Source organism: Coregonus clupeaformis, chromosome 10 (genome assembly GCF_020615455.1).
Source record: "Coregonus clupeaformis isolate EN_2021a chromosome 10, ASM2061545v1, whole genome shotgun sequence".
Taxonomy (NCBI): domain Eukaryota; kingdom Metazoa; phylum Chordata; class Actinopteri; order Salmoniformes; family Salmonidae; genus Coregonus; species Coregonus clupeaformis.
The window spans coordinates 30,700,186-30,720,108 of record NC_059201.1 but is presented as its reverse complement, the minus strand read 5'-3'; the positions used below and the strand labels follow the sequence as shown (position 1 = coordinate 30,720,108).

The window sequence follows — 19,923 nt, the reverse complement described above, 5'->3', positions numbered from 1 at the left end:
AGTCATTCACAAAAACTCTAATGTGCAATTATCAATTACATCAATTCATCAGTCTGTTGCCAAGTTCCTGCGAAATGGTCACAACATGAAATATTCTATGTGTACACAATGTATGTATTATATCCTGTAAGGGAAAGTAGGTTTTGTGGATAAGAACAGTACTGGCCTTGATTGGACTGGATTGTTGTCGCTGATCTACTGGTCAGCACCTCCTCTCTCTCTCTCTCTCTCTGTCTCCTCCTTCTCGTCTCTCATATGACAGAAGAACAAAGGAACAGACAACAATTTAGTATTTTATGCATACTTATATTCACATTCACGCTAAGAAATAAGCAAACAGCTTAACTCAGGAATATTATAAATAGCTCAATAACATTTTATTTTATTTATTTATTTTATTATTATTATTTTTAATCCGTCAATATATCTCTCATTCACCAACTCAACCGATATCAACCAAACAGTTTCACAGTCAAGCAACAGTTAATTCAACAAGCAGAACATTCCACTTGTGTGCAAGTTTCCCCCTCCCTCTCTGTCTGCTCTGAGACTGTTCAGTGCAGGGGAGTGGCACATCTGTTCTACGTAACTCTAAACTCATAAAATCCCACGCGTGCGCAGTTCAGTCACCAATGCGATTTCAGAGTGAACAGAGCCCTCCTAAAAATCTCTCTCTCCAAGCCAAACAACAGAGTAGACAGACCCGCTGTCGCTCCGTTCTCTCCTCCCATAGACAAACAATAACACTTAACAAAACTCACAAACGAACACGGAACACAGAACATAGAACACAAATCCTACTTCCAAGTTTGTTATCTGCACTTATCCTAATCTGCAGATTTATAGTTATGTTGTTATCAATTACAAAACATCTCTATACACTCTTAAAAAAGTCCCAGGAATGGAATGCAGAGAAAATACATATCACGTCCCAAAAGCCTCGTCGCCATTAAAATGTGGTGAAAAGACAAACATTGCTGATAATGCCGTGATGATAAGAAGATCCGCTGACACTGTACTTTGATTATAAAGGTTTATTATAACAAAGAGTTTCAGCGTCAGATTTACAGATACCTGCAGATATCTAAAGAACAGCCGGACCCAATTCTGTGATTTGCTATTCTCATCTCCTTTGTTCAAGACCTGGTATTTATATCCTATGTGACATAGTATGGCGTGATTTTAATACACCAATCCCTGGCTTTTCACATATCTTCCCATATCCTTTTTTCCAGGAACTTAGTCATGCTTTCCAGATGTTTCCGAAAGCAGAGCCAAGTTTCCTCTAACAGACTTTTGCAAACGTCAGCACAATCATAGACCCTCAGACACTACACTCTCCAAAACTGTTTAGGTAGTTTCCCCAATTCTAGGCTTTTTGGGGCGGGGGCCCTTTGTGCCATCTCTGGTTCTGGCTTTATTCACCTGGCTCAGGGATACCTTATGAGGAGATGGCTCTATGGCTGGACCCTCAGTGGTCTGAACCTGGCTCTGGGATGGGTCTTTAGGACATGGCTCTATGGCTGGACCCTCAGTGATCTGAACCTGGCTCTGGGATGGGTCTTTAGGACATGGCTCTATGGCTGGACCCTCAGTGGTCTGAACCTGGCTCTGGGATGGGTCTTTAGGACATGGCTCTATGGCTGGACCCTCAGTGGTCTGAACCTGGCTCTGGGATGGGTCTTTAGGACATGGCTCTATGGCTGGAACCTCAGTGGTCTTCTCCAGGCTCTGGGATAAGTCTTGAGGAGATTGCTCTTTCACTGAATTGTTCTTGCCTTCTGGCCTAATGGAAACAGTTGTGCTAACAATAGCATTGTGAGGAACAGATAGGTCGTCACTGACATCTCTGTCATCTAAGTAGTTACCATGCTGGTAATGGCCTGCCATTGGTTGCCTATTATCTGATAATTCTTCTCCATTTGAGAAAGTCATCTGGATCTTCTTAGGGCACCATACAAACTCATGTTTGGGCTCATAGTGCTTGTAGGCATACTCAACTAGATCCCTGCGCTCTTGCTTATCAATGACAGCGAAGATGAAGTAGTTGAGCACGCTCTCCTTCACATTGTACAGCTTGCCTTTAACAAGAGTTTCCTCCAGGAAGAAGCGGACCAGTGGGGCCTGGTAGTGGGGGAACCCCAGAGTGCCCAGGCACTTCAGGATGCGGGTGATGCGCAGGTTGTTGTGTGTATGTCTACCATAGAAAAATCACAAGACCAACAAAAATACAAAGGTACTGTTATTCTCAGAAGGTTAATTTGAAAACTGAAATGTTAGCTATTATGTATTGCAATCACTATAAAATAAATAATAGTTAAATGACCCAATGAAGAAATTGCTAACCTGTCCAGGTTGTCAAATCTGTCACGCCAGTTATTTGCACGTCGCACTTCCCCTGTTGTTTCATTTGACATCTGTATGCCGTAGAAGTCCAGCATGAGCTTGTACGACTTGACCAGCCTCTTCTTCGCAGTTTCATCTTCAAGGAAAGCCTGAGGAAGAAGCAGATTGTCATTCAGAACAATTATGAACAAATTGTATTTTCATTAATTTCTAAGCCCACCAGTCAATAGATGACATACAGGTAACTGCTAAAATAAAGGAAACACCAACATAGTTTGTCTGGTACAAAGTGTCTCTGCCATCATTTCCTATGACTGAAAACAGCTTCTGGACATCAGAACAGCGATCACTAACCTTGATTTGGATGACCATTTCTACTTCAGCGAGTCGGCAGCTCTGGATGTTCTGCTTCCTCCGGAACAGGCCCTAATCTCTGGGACTCGAAAGAGGAAGCAACGGCGCAAGAGAGGCAGGCGAAGAGACACCTTGACGAGATTATGTCGGCAAGCTAATAAACCACCTGTACCCTCAGTTCTATTGGTGAATGTACAGTCACTAATGAACAAACTGGACGAGCTCCATTCGAGACTATCCTATCAACGGGACCTGAAAAACTGTAATGTTCTATGTTTCTCAGAGTTGTGGCTGAATGGGGGACATGGATAATATACATCTCGCTGGTTTTTCTATGCATCGTCAAGACTGGACGGCAGCCTCAGGTAAGACGAAGGGAGGAGGGGTGTGTCTCTTTGCCAACAGCAGCTGGTGTGCGATCTCTAATGTTAAGGAAGTCTAGAGTTTTTGCTTGCCTGGGTTACAATACCTCATGATAAAATGCAGACCATGCTATTTTTCGTAGCTGTCTATTTACCACCACAAACCGATGCTGGCACTAAGACCGCACTCAATGAACTGTATAGGGCCATAAGCAAACCAGAAAATGCACATCCAGAGGTGGCGCTTCTCGTGGCCAATGATTTTAATGTAGGGAAATTGATATCCATTTTACCTCATTTTTACCAACATGTCACATTGCAACTAGAAGCGACAAAACTCTAGATCACCTTTACTCCACACACAAAATCGCATACAAGGCTCTCCCTCGCTCTCCCTTTGTCAAATCAGACCATAACTATATCCTCCTGCTTCCTGCTTACATGCAAAAACTCAAACAGGAAGTATCTGTGACACGCTCAATACAGAAGTGGTCCGATGAAGTGGTTGCTAAGCTACAGGACTGTTTCGCTAGCACAGACTGGAATATATTCCGGGATTCATCCAATAACATTGAGGAGTTTACCACATCAGTCACCGGCTTCATTAATAAGTGCACAGTGACCTTATGTACAGACCCCAACCAGAAGCCATGGATTACAGGCAACATCCGCACTGAACTAAAGGCTAGAGCTGCCACTTTCAAGGAGGGGGACACTAATCCGGGCGTTTATAAGAAATCCCGCTACGACCTCCAACGAGCCATCAAACATGCAAAGCGCCAACACAGGACTAAGATCGAATCGTACTACGCCGGCTCTGATGCTCGTCGGATGTGGCAGGGCTTGCAAACTATCACAGATTACAAACGGAAACCCAGCCAAACTTCCCAGTGAAATGAGCCTACCAGACGAGCTAAATGCCTTCTATGCTCGCTTTGAGGCAAGCAACACTGAACAAGCCAAAATTAAACGGGCTTATTTATATAATGAATATGAATTCGGATGGCAGAAATGATTAAATATTAAACCATTAGACCTCTCACTAAAGGCATCAGTCATACAAAAGTTATACTTAAATCCGAACTGGTTCTCTAGCAGATTATTAAGAATGTCTCACCCCATGTTCAAGAATGGCCTTTTTACCTTTATTCAGATTATAACCTCTCACTTTCGGCTATTTGAAAATGTAATAATCTCCAAAATATCGCTCTTTTTAAAACAAGCCATAGAAAGTTGGATGGAATTTCAGTTTAATCAACCAGAAAAGACAGAACAAATATTACAACAAATATTATGGTTAAACTCAAATATACTAATTGATAAAAACGGTATAATCTTTGTAAATTATATCATAAATATGTCACACATTCAAATAACAAAAATAAATGGAAATGTCTGCTCTACCCAAAAAACTATGTTTCAAGCAGACCACCATAGTCCCTGTGCCCAAGGACACCAAGGTAACCTGTCTATATGACTATCGCCCCGTAGTGTGGTCCTCTGTAGCTCAATTGGTAGAGCATGGTGCTTGTAACGCCAGGGTAGTGGGTTCGATCCCCGGGACCACCCATATGTAAAAATGTATGCGCACATGACTGTAAGTCGCTTTGGATAAAAGCGTCTGTTAAATGGCATATTATTATTATAAATAATAATATAATATGCCATTTAGCAGACGCTTTTATCCAAAGCGACTTACAGTCATGCGTGCATAAATCTTTTGTGTATGGGTGGTCTCGGGGTTCGAACCCACTACCTTGGCGTTACAAGCGCCGTGCTCTACCAGCTGAGCTACAGAGGACCACATTATTACATCTGTAGCCATGAAATGCTTTGAAAGACTGGTCATGGCTCACATCAACACCATCATTCCAGACACCTTGGACCCACTCCAATTCGCATACCGCCCCAACAGATTACGCAATCTCTATTGCACTCCACACTGCCCTCTCCCACGTGGACAAGAGGAACACCTACAGTGGGGGAAAAAGTATTTAGTCAGCCACCAATTGTGCAAGTTCTCCCACTTAAAAAGATGAGAGAGGCCTGTAATTTTCATCATAGGTACACGTCAACTATGACAGACAAAATGAGAAAAAGAAATCCAGAAAATCACATTGTAGGATTTTTAATGAATTTATTTGCAAATTATGGTGGAAAATAAGTATTTGGTCAATAACAAAAGTTTCTCAAAACTTTGTTATATACCCTTTGTTGGCAATGACACAGGTCAAACGTTTTCTGTAAGTCTTCACAAGGTTTTCACACACTGTTGCTGGTATTTTGGCCCATTCCTCCATGCAGATCTCCTCTAGAGCAATGATGTTTTGGGGCTGTCGCTGGGCAACACTGACTTTCAACTCCCCTCCAAAGATTTTCTATGGGGTTGAGATCTGGAGACTGGCTAGGCCACTCCAGGACCTTGAAATGCTTCTTACGAAGCCACTCCTTCGTTGCCCGGGCGGTGTGTTTGGGATCATTGTCATGCTGAAAGACCCAGCCACGTTTCATCTTCAATGCCCTTGCTGATGGAAGGAGGTTTTCACTCAAAATCTCACCATACATGGCCCCATTCATTCTTTCCTTTACACGGATCAGTCGTCCTGGTCACTTTGCAGAAAAACAGCCCCAAAGCATGATGTTTCCACCCCCATGCTTCACAGTAGGTATGGTGTTCTTTGGATGCAACTCAGCATTCTTTGTCCTCCAAACACGACAAGTTGAGTTTTAACAAAAAGTTCTATTTGGTTTCATCTGACCATATGACATTCTCCCCAATCCTCTTCTGGATCATCCAAATGCACTCTAGCAAACTTCAGACGGGCCTGGACATGTACTGGCTTAAGCAGGGGGACACGTCTGGCACTGCAGGATTTGAGTCCCTGGCGGCGTAGTGTGTTACTGATGGTAGGCTTTGTTACTTTGGTCCCAGCTCTCTGCAGGTCATTCACTAGGTCCCCCCGTGTGGTTCTGGGATTTTTGCTCACCGTTCTTGTGATCATTTTGACCCCACGGGGGTGAGATCTTGCGTGGAGCCCCAGATCGAGGGAGATTATCAGTGGTCTTGTTTGTCTTCCATTTCCTAATAATTGCTCCCACAGTTGATTTCTTCAAACCAAGCTGCTTACCTATTGCAGATTCAGTCTTCCCAGCCTGGTGCAGGTCTACAATTTTGTTTCTGGTGTCCTTTGACAGCTCTTTGGTCTTGGCCATAGTGGAGTTTGGAGTGTGACTGTTTGAGGTTGTGGACAGGTGTCTTTTATATTGATAACAAGTTCAAACAGGTGCCATTAATACAGGTAACGAGTGGAGGACAGAGGAGCCTCTTAAAGAAGAAGTTACAGGTCTGTGAGAGCCAGAAATCTTGCTTGTTTGTAGGTGACCAAATACTTATTTTCCACCATAATTTGCAAATAAATTCATTAAAAATCCTACAATGTGATTTTCTGGATTTATCTTTCTCAATTTGTCTGTTATAGTTGACGTGTACCTATGATGAAAATTACAGGCCTCTCTCATCTTTTAAGTGGGAGAACTTAAACAATTGGTGGCTGACTAATTACTTTTTTTCCCCACTGTATGTGAGAATGCTGTTCATTGACTACAGCTCAGCGTTCAACACCATAGTGCCCTCCAAGCTCATCACTAAGCTCAGGACCCTGGGACTGAACACCCCCCTCTGCAACTGGATCCTGGACTTCCTGATGGGCCGCCCCCAGGTGGTGAGGATAGGCAACAACTTATCCGCCACACTGACCCTCAACACGGGGGACCCTCAGGGGTGCGTGCTTAGTCCCCTTCTGCACTCCATGTTCACCCACGACTACGTGGCAACGCACGACTCCAACACCATCATCAAGTTAGCTGACAACACGTCAGTGGTAGGCCTGATCACTGACAACGATGAGACAGCCTATAGGGAGGAGGTCAGTGACCTGGCAGTGTGGTGCCAAGACTACAACCTCTCCATCAACATCATTAAGACAAAGGAGCTGATTGTGGACTACAGGAAACGGAGGGCCGAGCACACCCTCATCCACATCAACGAGGCTGTAGTGGTGCGTGTCAAGAGCTTCAAGTTCCTCTGTGTCCACATCACTAATGAATTAACATGGTCCACGCACACCAACACAGTCGCGAATAAGGAGCGACAACGCCTCTTCCCCCTCAGGAGGCTGAAAATATTTGGTATACAGCTGCACCATTGAGAGCATCTTGACTGGCTACATCAACGCTTGGTATGGCAACTGCTTCACATCCGACCACAAGGCGCTACAGAGGGTAGTGCGTATGGCCCAGAACATCACTGGGGCCGAGCTCCCTGCCATCCAGGACCTCTATACTAGGCGGTGTCAGAGGAAGGCCCTAAAAATTGTCATAGACTCCAGCCACCCAAGTCATAGACTGTTCTCTCTGCTACCGCACGGCAAGCAGTACCGATGCACCAAGTCTGGAACCAACAGGACCCTGAACAGCTTCTACTCTTTTGACTCTATACACACACACACTGGACTCTACCCACACACTCACACATACTTACACTGACACTCCAACACATACACACACTCACTCACACATAACATGTACACACAGGCATACTGTTGCCACACACACACACACTTCCACACACATCACATACGCTGTTGCTACTGTTTATTATCTTTCCTGTTGCCTAGTGACTTTACCTCTACCTATATGTACATATCTACCTCAATTTCCTTGTACCCTTGCACATCGACTCGGTACTGGTACCCCCTGTATATAGCCAACTTATTGTTACTCATTGTATATTTATTCCTCGTGTTACTATTTTTCTATTATTTATTTTATTTTAATCTCATCTTGTCTCTGCATTTTTGGGAAGGGCCCGTAAGTAAGCATTTCACTGTTAGTCTGCACCTGTTGTTTACCAAGCATGGGACAAATAACATTTGATTAGATTTTGATTTGATTTGATAGGGCGTTGGGCCAACACGAGCCGCCATAACATCTTCAATGCGCCTTGGCATAGATTTTACATGTATCTGGAACTATATTGGAGGGATGCGACACCATTCTTTAATGAAAAATTCCATCATTTGGTGTTTTGTTGATGGTGGTGGAAAATGCTGTCTCAAGAGTTAAATTGGGTTGAGATCTGGTGACTGACACACACACACACAGACAGACACAGACACACACACTTTAAATCTCCAATTCTCCTTTCAGACCCCTCTTTCAAAGTCACAGATCTCTTCTTCTTGCCAAGGTAGCCAAAATAATGGGCAACTGGGCATTTTTATACATGATCCTAAGCATGATGGGATGTTAATTGCTTAATTAACCCAGGACGGACACCTTTGTGAAAGCACCTGCTTTCAATATACTTTGTATCCCTCATTTACGCAAGTGTTTCCTTTATTTTCGTAGTTATCTGTACGTAAATGCAGTATGTAGAGAACATTTCCTTGCTAAAAAAAAACTACTAGAAGTACCTCAATTTCCTTTTTGGTGAGTTCCTTGGCTTGATAATTCATTCCTGGTTCTTGAAGAGGGAACAACCTAAATGAAATGTTTGTTTAAAAAACAACAACATATATATATATATACACAGTGAGGGAAACAAGTATTTGATCCCCTGCTGATTTTGTACATTTGCCCACTGACAAAGAAATGATCAGTCTATAATTTTAATGGTAGGTTTATTTGAACAGTGAGAGACAGAATAACAACAAAAAAATCCAGAAAAATGCATGTCAAAAATGTTATAAATTGATTTGCATTTTAATGAGGGAAATAAGTATTTGACCCCCTCTCAATCAGAAAGATTTCTGGCTCCCAGGTGTCTTTTATACAGGTAACAAGCTGAGATTAGGAGCACACTCTTAAAGGGAGTGCTCCTAATCTCAGTTTGTTACCTCTATAAAAGACACCTGTCCACAGAAGCAATCAATCAATCAGATTCCAAACTCTCCACCATGGCCAAGACCAAAGAGCTCTCCAAGGATGTCAGGGACAAGATTGTAGACCTACACAAGGCTGGAATGGGCTACAAGACCATCGCCAAGCAGCTTGGTGAGAAGGTGACAACAGTTGGTGCGATTATTCACAAAAGGAAGAAACACAAAATAACTGTCAATCTCCCTCGGCCTGGGGCTTCATGAAAGATCTCACCTCGTGGAGTTGCAATGATCATGAGAACGGTGAGGAATCAGCCCAGAACTACACGGGAGGATCTTGTCAATGATCTCAAGGCAGCTGGGACCATAGTCACCAAGAAAACAATTGGTAACACACTACACCGTGAAGGACTGAAATACTGCAGCGCACGCAAGGTCCCTCTGCTCAAGAAAGCACATAAACAGGGCCGTCTGAAGTTTGCCAATTAACATTTGAATGATTCAGAGGAGAACTGGGTGAAAGTGTTGTGGTCAGATGAGACCAAAATCGAGCTCTTTGGCATCAACTCAACTCGCCGTGTTTGGAGGAGGAGGAATGCTGCCTATGACCCAAGAACACCATCCCCACCGTCAAACATGGAGGTGGAAACATTATGCTTTGGGGGTGTTTTTCTGCTAAGGGGACAGGACAACTTCACCGCATCAAAGGGACGATGGACGGGGCAATGTACCGTCAAATCTTGGGTGAGAACCTCCTTCCCTCAGCCAGGGCATTGAAAATGGGTCGTGGATGGGTATTCCAGCATGACAATGACCCAAAACACACGGCCAAGGCAACAAAGGAGTGGCTCAAGAAGAAGCACATTAAGGTCCTGGAGTGGCCTAGCCAGTCTACAGACCTTAATCCCATAGAAAATCTGTGGAGGGAGCTGAAGGTTCGAGTTGCCAAACGTCAGCCTCGAAACCTTAATGACTTGGAGAAGATCTGCAAATAGGAGTGGAACAAAATCCCTCCTGAGATGTGTGCAAACCTGGTGGCCAACTACAAGAAACGTCTGACCTCTGTGATTGCCAACAAGGGTTTTGCCACCAAGTACTAAGTCATGTTTTGCAGAGGGGTCAAATACTTAATTCCCTCCTTAAAATGCTAATCAATTTATAACATTTTTGACATGCGTTTTTTTGGATATTTTTGTTGTTATTCTGTCTCTCACTGTTCAAATAAACCTACCATTCAAATTATAGACTGATCATGTCTTTGTCAGTGGGCAAATGTACAAAATCAGCAGGGGATCAAATACTTTTTTCCCTCACTGTATATATATACAGTGGGGAAAAAAAGTATTTAGTCAGCCACCAATTGTGCATGTTCTCCCACTTAAAAAGATGAGAGAGGCCTGTAATTTTCATCATAGGTACACGTCAACTATGACAGACAAAATGAGAAGAAAAAAAAATCCAGAAAATCACATTGTAGGATTTTAATGAATTTATTTGCAAATTATGGTGGAAAATAAGTATTTGGTCAATAACAAAAAGTTTCTCAATACTTTGTTATATACCCTTTGTTGGCAATGACACAGGTCAAACGTTTTCTGTAAGTCTTCACAAGGTTTTCACACACTGTTGCTGGTATTTTGGCCCATTCCTCCATGCAGATCTCCTCTAGAGCAGTGATGTTTTGGGGCTGTCGCTGGGCAACATGGACTTTCAACTCCCTCCAAAGATTTTCTATGGGGTTGAGATCTGGAGACTGGCTAGGCCACTCCAGGACCTTGAAATGCTTCTTACGAAGCCACTCCTTCGTTGCCCGGGCGGTGTGTTTGGGATCATTGTCATGCTGAAAGACCCAGCCACGTTTCATCTTCAATGCCCTTGCTGATGGAAGGAGGTTTTCACTCAAAATCTCACCATACATGGCCCCATTCATTCTTTCCTTTACACGGATCAGTCGTCCTGGTCACTTTGCAGAAAAACAGCCCCAAAGCATGATGTTTCCACCCCCATGCTTCACAGTAGGTATGGTGTTCTTTGGATGCAACTCAGCATTCTTTGTCCTCCAAACACGACAAGTTGAGTTTTAACAAAAAGTTCTATTTTGGTTTCATCTGACCATATGACATTCTCCCAATCCTCTTCTGGATCATCCAAATGCACTCTAGCAAACTTCAGACGGGCCTGGACATGTACTGGCTTAAGCAGGGGGACACGTCTGGCACTGCAGGATTTGAGTTCCTGGCGGCGTAGTGTGTTACTGATGGTAGGCTTTGTTACTTTGGTCCCAGCTCTCTGCAGGTCATTCACTAGTTCTGGGATTTTTGCTCACCGTTCTTGTGATCATTTTGACCCCACGGGGTGAGATCTTGCGTGGAGCCCCAGATCGAGGGAGATTATCAGTGGTCTTGTATGTCTTCCATTTCCTAATAATTGCTCCCACAGTTGATTTCTTCAAACCAAGCTGCTTACCTATTGCAGATTCAGTCTTCCCATCCTGGTGCAGGTCTACAATTTTGTTTCTGGTGTCCTTTGACAGCTCTTTGGTCTTGGCCATAGTGGAGTTTGGAGTGTGACTGTTTGAGGTTGTGGACAGGTGTCTTTTATACTGATAACAAGTTCAAACAGGTGCCATTAATACAGGTAACGAGTGGAGGACAGAGGAGCCTCTTAAAGAAGAAGTTACAGGTCTGTGAGAGCCAGAAATCTTGCTTGTTTGTAGGTGACCAAATACTTATTTTCCACCATAATTTGCAAATAAATTCATTAAAAATCCTACAATGTGATTTTCTGGAGAAAAAAAATCTCAATTTGTCTGTCATAGTTGACGTGTACCTATGATGAAAATTACAGGCCTCTCTCATCTTTTTAAGTGGGAGAACTTGCACAATTGGTGGCTGACTAAATACTTTTTTTCCCCCACTGTATATATATATATATATATATATATATATACATACACAGTTGAAGTCGGAAGTTTACATACACCTTAGCCAAATACATTTAAACTCAGTTTTTCACAATTCCTGACATTTAATCCTAGTACAAAATCCCTGTCTTAGGTCAGTTAGGATCACCACTTTATTTTAAGAATGTGAAATGTCAGAATAATAGTAGAGAGAATGATTTATTTCAGCTTTTATTTATTTCATCACATTCCCAGTGGGTCAGAAGTTTACATACACTCAATTAGTATTTGGTAGCATTGCCTTTAAATTGTTTAACTTGGGTCAAACGTTTCGGGTAGCCTCCCACAAGCTTCCCACAATAAATTGGGTGAATTTTGGCCCATTCCTCCTGACAGAGCTGGTGTAACTGAGTCAGGTTTATAGGCCTCCTTGCTCGCACACACTTGTTCAGTTCTGCCCACACATTTTCTATAGGATTGAGGTCAGGGCTTTGTGATGGCCACTCCAATACCTTGACTTTGTTGTCCTTAAGCCATTTTGCCACAATTTTGGAAGTATGCTTGGGGTCATTGTCCATTTGGAAGACCCATTTGCGACCAAGCTTTAACTTCCTGACTGATGTCTTGAGATGTTGCTTCAATATATTCCACATAATTTTCCTTCCTCATGATGCCATTAATTTTGTGCACCAGTCCCTCCTGCAGCAAAACACCCCCACAGCATGATGCTGCAACCCCGTTGGGATGGTTGGGATGGTGTTCTTCGGCTTGCAAGCCGCCCCCCTTTTTCCTCCAAACATAACAATGGTCATTATGGCCAAAGAGTTCTATTTTTGTTTCATCAAACCAGAGGACATTTCTTCAAAAAGTATAATCTTTGTCCCCATGTGCAGTTGCAAACCGTAGTCTGGCTTTTTTATGGCGGTTTTGGAGCAGTGGTTCTTCCTTGCTGAGCGGCCTTTCAGGTTATGTCGATATAGGACTCGTTTTACTGTGGATATAGATACTTTTGTACCCATTTCCTCCAGCAACTTCACAAGGTCCTTTGCTGATGTTCTGGGATTGATTTGCACTTTTTGCACCAAAGTACGTTCATCTCTAGGAGACAGAACGCGTCTCCTTCCTGAGCAGTATGACGGCTGCGTGGTCCCATGGTGTTTATACTTGTGTACTATTGTTTGTACAGATGAATGTGGTACATTCAGGCATTTGGAAATTGCTCCCAAGGATGAACCAGACTTGTGGAGGTCTACAATTTTTTTTCTGTGGTCTTGGCTGATTTCTTTTGATTTTCCCATGATGTCAAGCAAAGAGGCACTGTTTGAAGGTAGGCCTTGAAATACATCCACAGGTACACCTCCAATTGACTCAAATGATGTCTATTAGCCTATCAGAAGCTTCTAAAGCCATGACATCATTTTGTGGAATTTTCCAAGCTGTTTAAAGGCACAGTCAACTTAGTGTATGTAAACTTCTGACCCACTGGAATTGTGATACAGTGAATTATAAGTGAAATAATCTGTCTGTAAACAATTGTTGGAAAAATTACTTGTGTCATGCACAAAGTAGATGTCCTAACCGACTTGCCAAACCTATAGTTTGTTAACAAGAAATTTGTAGAGTGGTTGAAAAACGAGTTTTAATGACTCCAACCTAAGTGTATGTAAACTTCCGACTTCAACTGTATACACACACACACACACACACACACACACACACACACACACACACACACACACACACACACACACACATTTTAAAGAATTGTATTATAACAATTAATATTCCAAATAAAAATAATTAAAAGCCCATGTACATATGTAAAGGAAACTAACCATTGGATGTATGAGTGAACTCTTTCCAGTTGTGAATATTGCCTTTTCCATTTATAGTGAAAGTCCTCAATGAAGACACCTAATCAGAGCAAAGGTTACATTTACAAATGTCAAAGTCTTGTCAAATCTAAACTGCACTCAAAGAAACAGTAAATAGATTACCATCAGGGGAGGAGGGTATTTGTCCACGGTAGAATTGTAAATTAGGCATATCATCCTGAGGGGGAAAAAGCAATGCAAATTCAGAAATGAGGATATTTCTCAGAGAGCTGTATCAAAACAGTACAATAATTATAGAGGAATTGGACAGTGAAATTATTACTTAAATCATTCAGTTTTTCTATTTATTACATAAAGGAATGATAACTTATTTACTTGTTGTTGCCCGCCGAAGTACAAGTGTGTTCTATGCTCCTGTGGAAACAAGAACCAAGTGCTATTTACTGTACAAGCTACCGACTACACTCTTAGGGTTCTAAAAGGGTTATTTGCAGAGGGATAGTGTTCTACCAAGAACTGTTTTCATCTAAAAACCTTTTTGGAAGACGAGGGTTCTTTGTAAGGCAAAGGGTTATTTGATGGTTCCTTGGAAGGCAAGAAGGGTTCTGGCAATTAGGTTAGTATTGTGGAGTAACTAAAAGGTTGTTGATCCATCCTCAGATTTCTCCTATCAGAGCCATTAAACTCTGTAACTGTTTAAAAGTCACCATTGGCCTCATAGTGAAATCCCTGAGTGGTGTGCGTCCTCTCCGGCAACTGAGTTAGGAAGGACACCTGTATCTTTGTAGTGACTGGGTTGATTGATACACCATCCAAAGTGTAATTAATAACTTCACCATGCTCAAAGGGATATTATTTTACCCATCTACCAATAGGTGCCCTTCTTTGTGAGGTGTTGGAAAACCTCCCTGGTCTTTGTGGTTGAATCTATGTTTGAAATTCACTGCTCGACTGAGGGACCTTACAGATAATTGCATGTGTGGGGTACAGAGATAAGGTAGTAATTCAAAATCATGTTAAACACTATTATTGCACAAAGAGTCCATGCAACTTATTATGTGACTTGTTAAGCACATTTGTACTCCTGAACTTATTTAGGCTTGCCATAACGGGGGGCCAGTATGAAAAAATATATGCACTAACTGTAAGTCGCTCTGGATAAGAGCGTCAGCTAAATGACTAAAATGTAAAAATAACAAAATGTATTGACTCAAAACATTTCAGCTTTTCATTTTTAATTAATTTGTTTAAAAAAACGTTTTAAACATAATTCCACTTTGACATTATGGGGTATTGTGTGTATGCCAGTGACCAAAAAATCTAAATTTAATAAATTTTAAATTTAGGCTGTAACACAACAAAATGTTGAAAAAGTAAAGGGGTTTGAATACTTTCTGAAGGCACTGTATTGTACCCGTTACTGAGATGGTTGTTCAAGTTTAGATGATTTAAGTAGTCTCACCTATCAATCTTCCCTACCCTGGCAATCATTCTGAAAGCAGGTTGCGGGTGATTAAAAGTTCAAATTGTTGGATTTTCTCAATTACATATCAATTACATATCACTTTGCAAGCCAGCATGATGTGACTTGCAGGCCTGATGTGGTCTGTAAACCAGGAGTTTCCTAACACCGCCCTCAAAGAAAGGCCTTGTGATACATGTAATGTATTGATTGTCATAAAAAGTTTAATTGTAAAGCCTGATAAGGCTGGATGAACCGTTCATAGAAGGTTCTAGGAATAACCTTGAGATGATAAAAGGGTTTTTGTTAGCACTATTTATAGAAGGTTCTAGGAATAACCCTTCATAGAGAGTTCTAGGTACAACCATTTACAGAGGGTTCTATGAAGAACCCTACATAGAGGGTTCTAGGTAGAACCCTCTGCAAAGGGTTCTACCTAGCACCAAAAAGGGTTCCCCTATGGGCAGGGGTGTAGTACTGCCAGAGAGTGGAGGAGCGGCGTTCCCTCACCTTTTTCAATTTAAGAATACTAGGCGCTGGTAAAACTATTTTGGAAAATAAATTCAGATAAAATCTAAATAAATTTGATTTAATTACCACAAAAATTCCATTAAGAAACGATAGAATGATAAACCAAATAAATATGTATAGCAGCCTTGAGGTAAATGGTGGTGTATTCCCTGTCTTCTCTCTGGCAGTGGCGAGAATGATGAAGAACTATAGGCTACGTGTGTGCACTGCGGAGGCCCGTCGGACGCTTGACCACTTTAGCCAATCAGAACGTCGAAAAAAAATCTAAATTCACCCTGTGTCTGCCTTGATGTTCATAAAACTCCACGGACCCCTTTTGCACAGTGGAACACAGAACGATATGTGACCACTTGGTTACGGTGACACCGTTCTGCCAAGGACACCCAAACCAGAGTGGCCACCGCAAAGCCCAAGGAGCCTGACCCACTCTTGACGTTTCTGTAGCCCTGCTTCGGATATTTAGCCTCTATTGGCTATTGAGACGCAGTGCCCATTCTAGCTTGGGATGTCAGGGTGGGAAATTGGAAATGTGAATTGGGCCAAGTTGGAGGTAATAATGCATGTAGGTTATTGTTTATAGAGATGCATCAATACACCACACCAAAAGCTTGATTTTATGGCTGTTTTAAAATACATTTCCTGCAATTCCACGTAGTAATGATTTATGTTCACTAATTGGTCATTCCAATCCTAATCTAACGCACCTGATTCTAATAATTAGCTGGTTTATAAGATTAATCAGGTTAGTTATAACTGGGGTTGGAGTGAAAAACCTACAGGAGGGTGGCTCTCCAGGAACAGGGTTAGAGAGCTCTGTTCTATAATGATAGGCTATTCAATAGGCTGTAGGTACAAACTTTGATTGAAGAAAATTGCACGACACCACTGCCTATGGGGACAAACCGAAGAATCCTATATGGTTCTACTCAGCAACCTTGTTTCCTAAGAGTCTATGATTAATAGTCAGCAGCAGTAGAACTGCATTAGGATTGATAATGTAGCCTGTGGCACACCATCATTATGAGGTGGATTTATATGAAATAGCATCAATTGTGTAATATTGTGTGAAGAGAATATTGACTTACTGGATAATCACGCCTGTACTTTTGCATATCCCTTGCTGCACTTCTGAATCTGTTAAACCTGTGTGACTAAAAACACATTCACTCCATGAGTTCACAAAATGGCAGTTATGGAAACACCTGACCTAAACAATACTGATAGGCCCACATGTCTGAGCTCATATGTAAAGTCAAACAAAAACTTGGAAGTAAAACGTCACTTGCTGCATAGGCCTGCAATCATTCTACTTGGCTACTGACATAGGCCTATAGCAGACTTTATCAGTAATACCCATTTGATGTATTTTCAAGTTAAAGATGGAGATCTTCACATAGACAGACATAATACATCAGTATTCCTAACCCCTTGGCGGAGCTTTGAATGGTGAGCAATATGAGATGCAATGTTGTACAAATGCAATAATGGTTAAATAAATATTTATAAATGTTGTCCCAAAACCCTGTTTCTCAATGTATCAGAACATAACACTTACTTTTTGCGACCAACCGGTGTCCTGGTGTACCCACACCTGATGAAATACAACAGTGAAAATGAGGTACAAAGAACAGTAGTGATTCATAATCTGCTGAGGTCTGAAAATTATCTGAAGATTTGGGCATATGACAGAGCACATGTATAAGCCATTGAGAAAAGCATTTTATACGATTTTTGTCTGAAAATTCTAAAGGATGAGTTATTAACATTATTCTAGGTCTACATTGGAAAAAATATGTTAAATGTTGCTTTGGAAAATTAAATATCTCATCTGTATTTTATGGTGCCAATAGGAGACTTTTAATGATAGGCTACAGCCCTCAACTCTGGACCTCAAAGCCAGTTCCACTGCGTTTTTTCCATTGTTCGCTTCTAATCAGGGACTGACTTAAGACCTGGGACACCAGGTGGCTGCAATTAATTATCAGGTAGAACAGAAATCCAGCAGGCTCCGGACCTCGTAGGGGAAGAGTTGAATACCCCTGGGCTACAGTATTCTAAAACTCATCTGCTGAGAGTCCACAACAAAACAAACATAATCAGGGCCCAGGAGCCTGTGTACGTACATGTTGGGGCCTTTGACGACTGGTTTCTTTGCTTGGAGGATCCTCCCATGTCGAGTCGTACTCGCAGTAGTACTCATCGGATTCTGGCCTCTTCACTTTTCCACTGGGAAGGGATTCGGGATTCCCTACTCCTCCACTGGGAAGGGATTCTGGACTCTCCACTCCTTCACTGGGAAGGGGTTCTGGACTCTCCACTTCTTGAATGGGAAGGGATTCTGGACTCTCCACTTCTTCACTAAAAAGGGATTCTGGACTCCCCAATGCTCCACTGGGAAGGGATTCTGGACTCTCCACTTCTTCACTGGGAAGGGGTTCTGGACTCTCCACTTCTTGAATGGGAAGGGATTCTGGACTCTCCACTTCTTCACTAAAAAGGGATTCTGGACTCCCCAATGCTCCACTGGGAAGGGATTCTGGACTCTCCACTTCTTCACTGGGACGGGATTCTGGACTCCCCACTCCTTCACTGGGAAGGGGTTCTGGACTCTCCACTTCTTGAATGGGAAGGGATTCTGGACTCCCCACTCCTTCACTGGGAAGTGATTCTGGACTCCTCACTCCTTCACTGGGAAGGGATTCTGGACTGTCACGATCACTTGGCATGATACATTTCCCTGTGCGTTCCAAAAGCCAAGCGAAACAATTTCCCATGAACAATCTCCAGGGTAAGTAGGAGAGAACTGGAACCAGGAAAAATGGCCACAACCGTTCAATCCTGCGAAGCATCCTAAAAAGTTGTTGTCTCAATTTAGCAAAACATTTTACTACTTACTGCTCGGGCCAGCTCTCTTCCTATTATCATTGGACGCCCACTAACTCTGCCGCGCCCTTGCCCTAATAACAAGATAATGTACTCTGTAGCCTATTGACTTTGTAGCCTATTGAAAATGTTCTAAAGGTTAACAAAGATTAGTTTATGATTGACAAAACCACGAGAGCCACCACGATATCTTGCATTCGGATTCGGAGAACGTCTGTACAGTTTCACTTTCGTTTTTTTCTACGTCATGTGCCTCCACCAACGTTTACGAGAAGTCATAAACACCAGCCAATCCAGTTTACTGCTGAGTGATATGGGTTTGGTACCAGCCAATCCAGTTTACTGCTGAGTGATATGGGTTTGGTACGCTATCCTTGATACAGTGAAAATCATTTACAAAAATAGAATAATGAAGTCAGCTTAAATATAATATGCCATTTAGCAGACGCTTTTATCCAAAGCGACGTACAGTCATCTTTTTGAGTGCGAACCATTACACTTTTTTGTTGATATGGGTTTGGTCAAATGACTCACTGGAGTCATGTAAGCCTAGCTATTTGTAAAGTGAAACATACCTAACAGTTGGAACTATTTTACCAGACTTTATTTGGTTTTCTCCTGTTTCCCCTCACTTAAATTATAGGCCTAACCTTTTCAGACAAAAATGAATGCCTTTGATGGGCCATATTGTAGGCCTACCACCTACATAATTATTGCTCTGTGTTGAACATCAGCACCATCTATAGGCCTAAGCTACTTTGCGACAGAAAAGTGAAAGGATGTCATTATGGCAGTATATTAAAAATAATTTGAATTAGTCCACACTTTCACCGGGATACACATCCAGCCACCTTCTCCCACTATAAGTATGTAATGGTAACACAGCCTGGTGATGTTTCCCATACATCATTCTGTTGACATGGACTGCAGAGACATTAAAGAGAGGTGAACATGATACAAGAGTTAACCTTAGTCCTAAGTTATCAGTAGGCCTACAAATACTGTAGTAGGCAGCGGGATCATGACAGAGACAGGAGAAGGGACAGGTCCTGGAGCAGAGACCGGGACCGAAACAGGGACCGAGATAGAGAAAGGGACAAAGACCGAGACCGCCGGGACAGGAGCAAGAGCAAAGAAAAGAGAGAAGACAAAAAAGAAACAAACAAATCTGATGTCCCAAAGGAGAGTGATACACCTGCAGAGGTGGAAAGGGATAAAAACACATGTCTTACTTTTGTGGACAACTTTTCTCTGTAGAAACTCAATCACCCTGTGACTTTCACTTCCAGCATCATAACTGTAAATGTAAATAGATGTTATTGGGAATGTTTTTCTACATGACAAAGGATCTTATGGTAAAATGCTCTTG

General features: G+C 42.1%; 1 protein-coding gene across 2 annotated transcripts; it reads right to left on the bottom strand.

Annotated features, from left to right (window-relative positions):
- Positions 1–852: 852 nt before the first annotated feature.
- LOC121574987 (opioid growth factor receptor-like protein 1) lies at positions 853–18,755 on the bottom strand. 2 transcript variants are annotated; one of them, XM_045222950.1, is made up of 10 exons: positions 17,795–18,755; positions 17,227–17,262; positions 16,757–16,822; positions 14,054–14,092; positions 13,841–13,895; positions 13,679–13,757; positions 8,537–8,603; positions 2,347–2,495; positions 1,546–2,197; positions 853–1,485 (listed from the first exon to the last, which is right to left on the bottom strand). In XM_045222950.1, exons 1-10 carry the CDS (start codon positions 18,518–18,520, stop codon positions 1,351–1,353), a joined length of 2,004 nt encoding a protein of 667 aa, XP_045078885.1. In that variant the 5' UTR covers positions 18,521–18,755; the 3' UTR covers positions 853–1,350. The 2 variants fall into 2 exon arrangements, with proteins under 2 accessions (XP_045078885.1, XP_045078884.1); XM_045222949.1 differs by having other exon boundaries at positions 853–2,197.
- Between the last annotated feature and the right edge of the window lie 1,168 nt (positions 18,756–19,923).

Excerpts from the sequence above, each read along its gene's own strand:
- LOC121574987 (XM_045222949.1), bottom strand. The coding sequence starts at position 18,520 with ATGCTTCGCAGGATTGAACGGTTGTGGCCATTTTTCCTGGTTCCAGTT. Across the intron at positions 17,263-17,794 it reads GTCGTCAAAGGCCCCAACAT|GTGTGGGTACACCAGGACAC; the intron begins GTACGTACACAG and ends GTATTTCATCAG. Across the intron at positions 13,758-13,840 it reads AATACCCTCCTCCCCTGATG|GTGTCTTCATTGAGGACTTT; the intron begins GTAATCTATTTA and ends TGCTCTGATTAG.